General features: G+C 45.4%; 1 protein-coding gene across 1 annotated transcript in view; it reads right to left on the bottom strand.

Moving 5' to 3' along the window:
* Positions 1–6,344: 6,344 nt before the first annotated feature.
* arhgap10 (Rho GTPase activating protein 10) overlaps positions 6,345–12,099 on the bottom strand; it is a 55,678-nt gene continuing 49,923 nt past the window's right edge. The window contains exons 21-23 of the mRNA XM_029118264.2: positions 10,688–10,771; positions 9,351–9,451; positions 6,345–7,806 (exon numbers count right to left, since the gene is read on the bottom strand). Coding sequence (XP_028974097.2) covers positions 7,718–7,806; positions 9,351–9,451; positions 10,688–10,771 — 274 coding nt within the window. The 3' untranslated portion in view covers positions 6,345–7,717. The remainder of the gene's footprint in view (positions 7,807–9,350; positions 9,452–10,687; positions 10,772–12,099) is intronic.

The raw sequence follows: 12,099 nt of genomic DNA, 5'->3' as shown, positions 1-12,099 counted from the left end.
ATTAGTCAGTAACTATCCACTGTAAAATGAAATCCTTCATTGTGAATAAAACAAATACACAGCTAGTTCATAGTACAGACTGTATATCTTGAAGCAGATATTTGCCATGACTGTCTTTGCAAAACTATCGAGATTCCAATAAAACCGGTAACAAATTTGAAATTTTGTACGTTTTTGATTTACGGTTTGCATATAACTTGTAACATCTAGCTGCGGGGATGAACACATCGTTTATGAGACAGTACATTGTACTAACCTCCAATATAAAACTCACCAGAAACACCTTACATGACAGATGGTTTGTGGAAGTTTGAGGTTTTCAGCGGGTCCCCACAAGGTTTTCCGGCATAGGGAAAACATAACTGGGTATAGTGTTAGAATCAGGGTTAATTCTAGGGGTTAATTTGGTTAAGTTAAGTTTGGGCATAAGGCTAGGTTATGAGGTTATGGTAAAGATTAGGTTTATGGCTATGAAATAAGGAACCTGGAATTCTGGGACAGTTTTAGTTCTCTGGTCAAGGATAAAAAAACAAAGGGGCAAGAGAATCACATGCCCACGTCCTAACTGTGTGTGAGCTTTGATTGGGTGAATTAATGTATGGGTGTGGCTGTGTGTGTTCATTTGTCAGGGAAGTGAACACGGAGGAACTCAAAACCTCTTGCCCCGCTCCATTTTAGCCACTGACGACTCGCTCCCCCCGAACCCTCCCGCAGTCCCACGATCGCTGTGCTCTCCTTGCATCACAGTGACAAGTCCATGACCGCCTAATCCTCATCCGTGTCGCGCCGTCAACCAAACGCGATGATGGTGTCGGAAGTCACTAGTGGCGAAAATAGTCGCGGGTAACCAGGGAGTGCCGATTGTTTTTGCACTATGGGGGCCCGCAGTGATACGCTACACGGCCATATTAAGGTGGACACCCCCTTCAAATTAGTGTGTTTGACTATTTCAGCTACACCTGTTAGTGAGGGGTGAATGAAACAGAGCACACAGCCATGCAATCTCCATAGATAAAACACTGGCGTTGAATGTTTCCACGGGTGAGCACCCATGGAAACAAGCCTAAGTTCACCATGCACAGTGCCAAAACGTCAGCTGGAGTGGTATAAAGCCTGCCGCGATTGGACTCCGGAGCAGTGGAAACGCATTATCTGGAATGATGAATCACGCCGCACCATCTGGCAGTCAGATTTATTAATCTGGATATTAATCTGGAGAACACAACCTACCTGAATGCCTAGCGATAACTGTTGAAGGTTCGTTAGGAGGAAAAGTGGTATGGGGCTGTTTTTCATGGTTCAGACTAGGACCCGGTTACAATAAAGGGATTTATGTATGTTACAGCATACTATAGCATGGTAGGCAATGTACTTCCAACTGAGTGGCAGCAATTTGGGGAAGGCCCCTGTTTCAGAATAACAATGCCACTGTGCACAAAGCGAGGTCCACACAGAAATAGTTTGTCACGATCAGTGTTGAAGAACTTGACAGGCCTGCACAAAGCCCTGACTTAAACCCCATCAAACACCTCTGGGATAAGGTGGAAGGCCAACTGCAGAAACCATGCCAAAATCTCCCAGCATCAGTGTCCAACCTCACTGATGTTCCAGCATCTGCTAGAAAGCCTTCCCAGGAGACTGGAGACTGCCATGACAGCAAAGGGAGGACCAACGCCATATTGATGCCCATGACTTTGAAACATGTTCAACGGGCAAGTATCCACATTAGTCGGGCCATGTAATGTGTTAAGGTCTGTGTCGAGGAAATAAATATATATTTTTTAAAGTCTGCCAGCAGATCTATGGATATTCTAAAAACCCGCACTAGAATTCCATCTGGGCCCAAAGCCTGTTTAAAAGTCTTACTTACCCCGGCATGGTTCCGCGTGACTTGTCTTGAAGCTAGCACAAAAGGCATTCGGTTGATCTGGTAGGCTTGCGACGCTGGGCCGCTCGCAGTTGGGCTTCCCTTTGTTGTCAGCGATGTTTTGCAAGCCCCGCCACATCTGACGAACGTAAGCGCTGGTGTAGCAGGATTCCGTCTTAATGCCGTATTGACTCTGCCTCGGCGATGCCTTGTCGGACATCGTAGAGGGATTTCTTGTAAGCGTCCGGATTCGCGTCCCGCTCACTGGAAGCAGGTGACAGCTGGCATTTCTGGCCTTCAGTGCAGTTGTCGACTGAAATCCAAGGCTTCTGTGAGAGTCCTTACGGGCAGTCACCGCAGATAAAACATAATTGACGCATTTGTTAAGGAAGCCGAATGACTGTCATAATTAACGCTGTTGAAGGATGAAACCAGGATCAGCTTCACATGACTTCAATAGGCTATTGAGCGCGCCCGACAGGTACTTCCTGTTATAGTTTTTGCTCGTGGGCAGGAAGCAGAAGAATGGAGTGATGTTCTGATATGTCTAAGGGACGACGGGAGAATATCTTGTCTGCATTTCTGTGTTTGTGGAATAAAAATAACCTGGGGATTGTTAGGCTACAGTTATTTGTAAGAGTGTGTAGGCCTACAACCCAATGAGAAAGGCGCTGCAGAGGAAAACCTGAGATAACTTCCACAGCTTGGGATCGGGTTATCCGATCTGGAGAGGAGTCAGAGGATGGGAGAAGGAATTGAGAAACAGATGACAGGAATTACAATATGCCAAAGGAAAATAGGGAGAAAAAGTGACGGAGATGAGAGAGAAGAGTAAATTTTGCCAATAATTCCTCTGCTAATATGAATTATCATTCACTTTGCTAATACGGAACTGTAATTTAAATTGAATTTAGATTAGGAAGAAGCTGATAATATAGAATGCAACAGGGAGACACACTATATCCTCTAAAAGAAACGAAGTGAGAGATTCATAATATTATAGAGCCTTTACCCAATCTCCATTAACCTCGTTAAAAACTGATGTGAAACTACAACCGGATGCCAGATTGCAGCAGACCCGGACAGTTTTACTTTTGCTCTTTTTTTCCGCCCTCCCCATCTCTCACTGAAAAATCCAAATCCCACTCTATATCTCCCACAGATTTCCAATAGCTTTCATTGTGTAGCTGTGCCAGATAAACAGAATCTATTGGATCAGACCGATTTCACGGCTGCGCCCGCGCACATGGCGACTTCTGTGGCCCACTTTCCCTCAGAGATTATTTTTCCCTCTCCAAACTGTCTGCACTCGGCAGCAGCGTTCCCCTAGTCGCTCTCATTTCTTCATCTGTTCTTTTCGCCCTGTAAGAATGCGTCGTTCATTTCGCGTTTCTTTTTTTCCGCCTAATCTCACCCTGGATAAGGTTTTCCACAAAGATAATACTTAGATAATATTCAGATTCAATGGAATTGTGATCGTTATCCTAATACAGACGAATATTATATAATTTATTTTTTTGTCTGGAATGGAAAATAGAGAGGGACCGCAGTGTAACATCGAAGTATTGTTACGAACTGCACTCTGCCACTAGGCTAAGTGGTCTGACGGGGGCTGTGACGTAGGCTAATAAAAAGATAGGTCGAGGTTTGGGCCTGATTTCTGTGGTTCAAGGACACAGTGCAGCGTGAGGACGAGGACCACTAGCGCCAAGACTGCTGGGGGGGGGGGTTTATAGTGTGCAGCAAAGGACACAACTACGGCTGAGTGATACTTAGGGTCTATACTGTAAACGGATGTCATGGACAGACACACAGGGAAGCATACTGACAACTTGTTCTAAGCTTTCGCTGTTTTCATCCCAACTTCTTCCACTCCTGACAGGTGTGTGTGTATACTCCCGACAGAAGTGTGTGTGTGTTTGTGTGCGTCCTCGTACAAGGTCAAGTAAGATTCTGTATTGTTGAATCCTCAACTAGAGGGCCAGTGGTGACTAGAGCACTACCAGTGATTTCCTTAACAAATAACCACAAAATCCTCAGGGAGGATGTGAGAAGTGGAGCAGACTGACGATGACTGAGACTGACACGGAGAAACAAGAGAGAGAGGTAGGCAGATTGAAAAAGAGGCTGAAAGACAGTCAGACACAGACAGAGAAAGCAAGAGATGTGGAGAGGCAGAGATGTGGAGTAGAAACAGAGCAATGCTGACAGACAAATAAACAGTACCGTGAGAAGATAGACCATCAATACAGTAGGAGAGAGAGACAGATCATGAGTACAGTATAGAAGGAGAGAGAGACAGATCATCAGTACAGTAGAGGAGGAGAAAGACAGATCATGAGTACAGTATAGAAGGAGAGGGAGACAGATCATGAGTACAGTAGAGGAGAGAGACAGATCATGAGTACAGTATAGAAGGAGAGGGAGACAGATCATGAGTACAGTAGAGGAGGAGAGAGACAGATCATGAGTACAGTAGAGGAGGAGAGAGACAGATCATGAGTACAGTAGAGGAGGAGAGGGAGACAGATCATCTGTACAGTTTAGAAGAGGGAGACAGATCATGAGTACAGTAGAGGAGGAGAGAGACAGATCAGGAGTACAGTAGAGGAGGAGAGAGACAGATCATGAGTACAGTATAGAAGGAGAGAGAGACACATCATGAGTACAGTATAGGAGGAAAGAGAGACAGATCATCAGTACAGTATAGGAGAGAGACAGATCATCAGTACAGTATAGAAGGAGAGAGAGACAGATCATCAGTACAGTAGAGGAGGAGAGAGAGACAGATCATCAGTACAGTAGAGGAGGAGAGAGAGACAGATCATGAGTACAGTATAGAAGGAGAGAGACAGATCATGAGTACAGTAGAGGAGGAGAAAGACACATCATGAGTACAGTAGAGGAGGAGAAAGACACATCATGAGTACAGTAGAGGAGGAGAGAGACAGATCATGAGTACAGTAGAGGAGGAGAGAGACAGATCATCTGTACAGTACAGTAGAGGAGGGAGACAGATCATGAGTACAGTAGAGGAGGAGAGAGACACATCATGAGTACAGTATAGAAGGAGATAGAGAGAGATCATCAGTACAGTATAGGAGAGGGAGACATACATACATCTAGTGAGGCCAGTGGGAGGCAATGCTTTTATGATTCAGCAGCGATGCTCAGGCACTTGGAGGATGAAAGACCATAGAGCGAAAAGGAGAGAGACGGAGAGAGCGAGCGAGATCAAGCACTTGGAGGATGAAAGGCCGTAGAGAAAGAGAAATCTAGGGAGAGGCTGTATGGAGGCGGTCTGTCTGATAGTGGGAACCGTTGGCCCTGTCTCGTTAGTGCCGGCTTGTTCGATTGTATAACCACCGCTACCACAGCCGTCGCCATCGAGGGCACGTCGAGGGCACAGAGCCATGACCCCCCCCCCGACACAGACAGACAGCTCAGTGTTTATTTTAAGCCCGAGCATCCGATCCAGTCGGTCGGCGTGCCCTGCTCACCAGTACAGAACTGTTTCGATGCATTTCTTTACATCTGGCTCGTTATCGGGGGGGGTTATTATCGTGTTGATTATTGTCCGACTCTGTGGCTAATGAGCCAACGACGCGTGGAAATTATTTAAACACCTTATTACACCCTAAGGGCTCGTTGAAAGCCATGTGTACAATAATTACGCCAGATGCAGTACAAACTCCTATGTAATTATACACGTGAGCAGAGTTTCTTTTTTGAGGGCACGGGCGAGCAGGAGAACGGGATTCGACAAAGACGTCGTTTGCCCGCGATGACAGGCTCTACGCTGATTAATAAAACAGTAGACCAGAAGCGGCTCATGTGATGGCGACCGTTAGGATTACGGGATGACAGACACAATTGTCGATTATTTAACGACGCAGACTACTGATTTATGTTGGCTATTGGACAACTAAATTTATAGGACTATGGGATGACAGAATACTGAACGATGTAGACCAGGCTCGTCTTGTCAGGTCAGGTGGTGCAATACTGGGGGAGAAGTGAAGATAACTGGCAGGCTGATTATCAGATCAGCAAAGGCTAAATCTCTGTTTAATGATGTAAACTCTCTGCGGTATCCCTAAGGACACGTCCACTCAAAACCACACCGAATGAGTCAGTGAGCGGAGGAATGAGTAAGAGTTCCTTAAAAAAATGCTTCCAAACTGTTAGTAAAAACACAGACTGCTTTTGACTGATGTGAGCAAGCAGGAAGATGATTCAGTTAAAACAGATGATAAAAAAAAAAGTATTCTCTTCAGCTCCTCAAAATGATATTCCTTTAATATTGAAATGGTGATACACATTGTTCTTTCCACCGAACACTCTGAGAGCCCAACAAACTTTAGGCAACTGAAATTATTCCGAATTCAATAGGGTTGCCATTTTAATTTATAAAAAAATGTAATTAAAAAAAACATTTGGGAGGACCGATTAATTTCAAAGTCAGAAGAACCCATCATGGGGTACAGAATAAAAATCTTTATTTAACATTGATCAAGAAGACCTCCAATGTTACAAAAATGAAATTAATGCCAAGACCTTTACAAATATCATAAATCACTGTCTTTAAATTATTGCAATCCAACTCAAAAACAGATTGAGAACAAAAGCTCTTAGAAAAATGAAACCGGCTTTGCTAAACGGCAATGTAATAACAGCATTGTGACGCGTATACTTACCATTGTTTAAAAAAAACGACTCCAAATGAAACTAAGCTTGAATACGGCTGAGGCTTTACAATAGCATATACTTGTTTTTTGTGGATTTTTTTTAAAATTGTAACTCTGCACAGTACACACCCACCGACAATAAGACTTAGAAAACATTGCATGTGATCGTGACGATAATAACAATAAAAATGATAATAACAAAAAAAGGTTAATTTATTGTCCCATCATTCAATCAACTGGATTATGTACAGAATAATACAAAAATAAAAGACGGGAACAGACATAAAAGTTTGTGAAATATCCGTCCAGAAAGCCACTGTTGAAGGTTGAAGGTTCAGACACACCCAAATAATTATTTTGAACTTTAAATAGCAAGTGTATGTCGTCAAAACAGTCAATGTCTAGGCCAACAGCTAATGGGAGGAGCACCTACTATTCCAATACAACAGCATCAGTGAAGTCTACAGATACAATCAATGATGAAATCCGTACAAATGATCAACATACAAAACGGTGTGGTTTAAAATTCGGTAAAGACATGCAATCAATGTGCCAATTAAATAATCACAATAAAAAGCGCCTCGTAAAGAGTATTCAAATATTATTAAAATGACAGCACACGCAACCATAAAAAAAAAAAAAAGACAAAAAAAAAAAAAAAAACAAAAAAAATAAAATAAAACGGAACACACCTCTTTAGCATTTAACATACCCGTACAGAATATACACTTCAACTGTCTTGGTGTGTTAAGGCACCTTCGAAATATTCCTTTTCCTATTTCCAAGACCATGGACTGTACATCGCTGGGGGTATTCACTGGGTCGCTAAGTGGGGTTCCGTATGAATATCGACCCCTTATAGGCACAATGCACTTGACTGCATGTGAGAAAGGGGGTGTGTGTCTGTCAGCCATGGATACCATGTATAAAGTGACAGTTGGGCGAGACCGTTAGGCACAGCGACGGATGACGGCCAACATCTTCCGTTAGAGACAACGGAACATCCTGGTCCAGTCGCCTGGTCACCGACCTGTTTGTGCCTGGGCCGGTCAAATCCTGTAGTGTGGCATGGTCGGCCCGTGAACCCGAGTATCAGTTTTACAAACACAAACAGGCCTGGGACCAGGCTAGGGAGAGTACACGGGCAGCGCCAGGTGTCGGACTACAGCATTTCCACATAGTTTTCCGGGATGAGGCCCCTCTTGCCCTCCAGCTCTCCCTCCAGCCAGCCGGGCTCCCTGGACGGCGCCACTGCGGAAGGAGAAACCAAGAGACAGGGGTGAGGAAAGTGGGAACACCAAGGGGCCCGTAGTCAGCTTGAAAACATGCACGACGGGCTCCACGGGGGAACACCGCAGGTCAGCGCAGACAGCTCATCTAAACACGAACACTCGGCAAACAACGCGAAGGCCTCGTGAAGACGAAACAGATTTGCATCAGTTTCCCTATTGTGGCAACACTCCTGAGTTACTGCGTGTAAACGGATGGCCAAAGTCCTCCGTGAGAAACATCCTCGTTGTTTTGGTTTCCGGCGGCCGTTAAGGTCAGCTGTGTGGAACACGGGGATGTGTTGATTCGGCACCGTACATCTTCGTCTTGTTGGTTACAGAGTTCATGACAAATACAGCACCAGTGAATTCCTCTCTTGGCTTCAGTTCAAACGGTACATTTGGTTAAGGTCAGGCAGGCCGAAACTGTACAGTGATGCACACATCCAGTCTTTTCATAAGCCTACTCTCAAATTGAGTTCATACAATGCGATATTCTTGCTCTGTTGCGTGTGGTGCATACTATTTCATGTAGTAGTGTTTGAGACTGAAAGTCCAAGCCAGCATTAAATTGAGTTGTGCCATTATTAAAAGGGCATTTCTGTTTTTAGCATTGTTTGAACTCCGTTTCCCACCAGCCTCTAGTGTTGAAGCACCATCCACACAGTTGTTTTGGTCACAGTTCAGTTTCTGATATATTTGGCTTGGTTGGGTACACAGCATGCAATCAATACAACAGGGCTCCCCCAGTTAAAACTGGAATCCAGTGCACTAGATTAGTACTGAGCTAGATTAGTACTGAACTGGAGGCCTTAAAGGACGGCAGCTCTCTGGGAACAGGTCTGGAAAACCTTGCAGTATTGTTCATAGGCTGGCCATATTTGACCTTACAGAGCTGCTGACAACGGTTCCTTCATCTGTCTAACTACAACCTGCCAAATGGCGGTTTGGGATTTGTAATGGTCGGACTCTTAGTACAAAGAAGTGAATTATCTTTTCCAATATCCAATATTATGCTCCTTTTGGGAGGAGGGCTTACCTACAGTATGGCTGGCCAGGAGAGTAACCCCAGTATAACTCAGTGGTGAACGTCTGATTGGTCGTCTTGCCCACGTCGGTGAGCCCAGTGCCGCAGCCATTGTTAAATGACTGGTAATACCCCCCCCCCCCCCCACACGGCCTGGCCATTTCATCTCACCAGGCTCATAGAAACACATCCCTCTTGTATTAAATAGCGTGGTATCAACTGCGTCCCCTTTAGCTTGGCACAACGACTGTCTAACTTTCCAAAGTCCTAATTTCCCTTGTGACTGATTACAGCTCCGCCAACACCCCCTCCAGACTGGCTGGAGAGTCAATCTGTAGCTTTCCCGCTCGTCCACGCCCCCCCCCCCCACCCCTCCTCCCTAGTCTGATCTGAGATCGGGCAATTCTGTTACTGTCCTCCTCCAGGAATCCAATAGGCCCGGCGGGTTTGTTTTAGGTTTCTTTGGTCTGAGTGACTGGTGTCTGTGCGATAACACTTACCGGCGCTGAATATGGCGCCGACTTGGAAAGATAACTCAGAGTCGTACTCGGCTTCGCAGGGGTACACCGCCTTGGCTCTCCTGCCGCTACCGCCGGTGACACTGGAAAATAAAAAGGGAATCAGCGAGCCGGCGGGGTTTTGGAAGAGAGACGAATCACAGGATTATTCCAGGGTGCAATCTGGTCCTCGGTCTGGGACGTGCAATCAGCGCTGAGACAGCAGGAGGGATAAATAAGCAAAAGGACTGAGGTATCTCAAGGCCCGCCGCGAACCAACGGGACTGTGGTTAGCCCACTATCTGAACCACCGTCTCACACACACACACACACACACACACACACACACACACACACACACACACACACACACACACACACACACACACACACACACACACACACACACACACACACACACACACACACACACACACACACACACACACACACACACACACTCTCAGAGTATCTCGGGCTACAGGCTTGCATCAGAGAAAGACAACCATCTATGCCACACTCCCGGGATCATTAAAAAATTAAAAATAAAAAAGGAGGAGGAAAATCTAAAGCGGGTTTCTAGACAAACAGAAGAGACGGTGCAGCGAAATGGAATTCCTCAGAGCTCCTCGCGCAGAGCGCTTCTATTCTGAGTTCTACCCACAGTGGTTAGATGCTTGGAGCCTCTAAGGCTGCATCCTGAAAGTGTGAGGGAAAAGGTTAGAGAATGAGGCGTTTCTCTGGCCTAGACAAAACTATTTGTGTTCATCGGCAAGGTTGTTTTTCTTGTTTTGGCTTCTTTGCAAATAGTAATGCTTCGCCAGTGTGAGAACTATGTTATAAAAAATAAAATAAACACTCACCCTTGAATACCCTATAAATATTTTATGTGCTTCCACTCTGCAACACCAACAATGTCACCCGAGACCCAACAAGCCAAAAACACCCGAGACCCAAAAAGTAATAACATTTAAAACTGAAAGTTTGCAGGCAGGTGCCCAGTGGTCAACGATCTCCACATGCAGTCGAGGGATTAGGTCCCTTTGGAATAGTTGTATTCTCAAGGCTCCCGTTTGTAACAAATCAAGATTTATCTTTTATTGATGTCATAACATTTGAATGAATCGCCATGAGCAATTTCTTTTATTGATGTCATAACAAAAGAAGGAGTCGACCATGTGCAAGTCCCTCTGGATTTGATAGGCTGAAAAACGAATGAATTGCCTTGTCGGCAGGTAGCCCAGCAATTAGACCTCTGTAACGGGCTACATGTCCACGGACATCCCACTCTGTGCCTCCTGAGTCCATTCAAATACCCGTGTATGGCAGTAGCAGCTTACCTGTCCTCTGTCTTGTTCTCGTCAGGCGTATCTTTGGTCAGGACTCCAGAGTTGAACCAGGAGGCCGCGGCAGCGATGCAGGACCTGCATAGTCCCCAAAAAACAGACCGGCGTACGTAGTTAGTTACCAAAAGATCCACGGCAGCATCGGAACGTTGCAAGACCATGGTCCGCCAAACACAATGACATGCTGCATACACCCACTGTCGTCTGAACGGACTCCACTGGTCCTCCATTCTGGGACCCCTGTTGTCACCGCTGAAGATAACCAAATGGCCATTTGCCCTTGTGTTCCTTATGGTCTAGGTCTATAAAAAATTAAACCGAATTCCCTTCTTTAACTTATGCAAACAACCATTTGTTCCATGTCAAGCTGGTCAGGTTAAATACACTTTGTTTCCTGTCCACTCACAGGATCTGACACCATGCAAATTAACCCAATTAACGCACAACAATCTCAATTCACAATGAAGTCATTAGCAGTTGTAGGGAGCGAGAGGTACAAGTCGCAGGGTTAAATAGCCTGGGCCCTCACTCTGATGGGGGCAGGAGCGGTGTTCCGGTAATTTCCACAACATGCTTATTACTCTGCAGACTACACACACATGGTAGATTCAGATCCACAGAACCGGACCAGCAGCTTGGGAACAGGTAACGCAGGCAACTGCTTGGAGCCCCGGGCTGTTAGGTCTCTCGAGGGCTGACAAACTTTACTCCACAGCAATGTATCAAAATGTGGCAATCACAGTGACCACAACCGCCTCCCCCTTACACAACCAATGGACGATCTGCAATGACATCTCAGTAGGAAACCTCCTTGAAGGCGCCCCCATTGAGAGAGCAGAAGTGAAAACAAAGTGGGGAGAACAAGTATTTGATACACTGACGATTTTGCAGGTTTTCCCACTTACAAAGCATGTAGAATGTTATTTTTATCAGTGAGTGACGGAATCTAAAACAATTATTTTAAAATCAGTAATTAATTTTCATTTTATTGCATGACATAAGTATTTGATACATCAGAAAAGCAGAACTTAACATTTGGTACAGAAACCATTGTTTGCAATTACAGAGATCATACGTTTCCTGTAGTTCTTGATCAGGTTTGCACACACTGCAGCAGGGATTTTGGCCCACTCCTCCATACAGACCTTCTCCAGAGCCTTCAGGTTTCGGGGCTGTTGCTGGGCAATACGGACTTTCAGCTCCCTCCAAAGATTTTCTATTGGGTTCAGGTCTGGAGACTGGCTAGGCCACTCCAGGACCTTGAGATGCTTCTTACGGAGCCACTCCTTAGTTGCCCTGGCTGTGTGATTCGGGTCGTTGTCATGCTGGAAGACCCCGCCACGACCCATCTTCAATGCTCTTACTGAGGGAAGGAGGTTGTTGGCCAAGATCTCACGATACATGGC

Source organism: Esox lucius, chromosome 25, assembly GCF_011004845.1.
Source record: "Esox lucius isolate fEsoLuc1 chromosome 25, fEsoLuc1.pri, whole genome shotgun sequence".
Lineage (NCBI taxonomy): Eukaryota > Metazoa > Chordata > Actinopteri > Esociformes > Esocidae > Esox > Esox lucius.
Note: the sequence above shows the minus strand (reverse complement) of the source record. Positions and strands in the feature narration are given on the sequence as shown.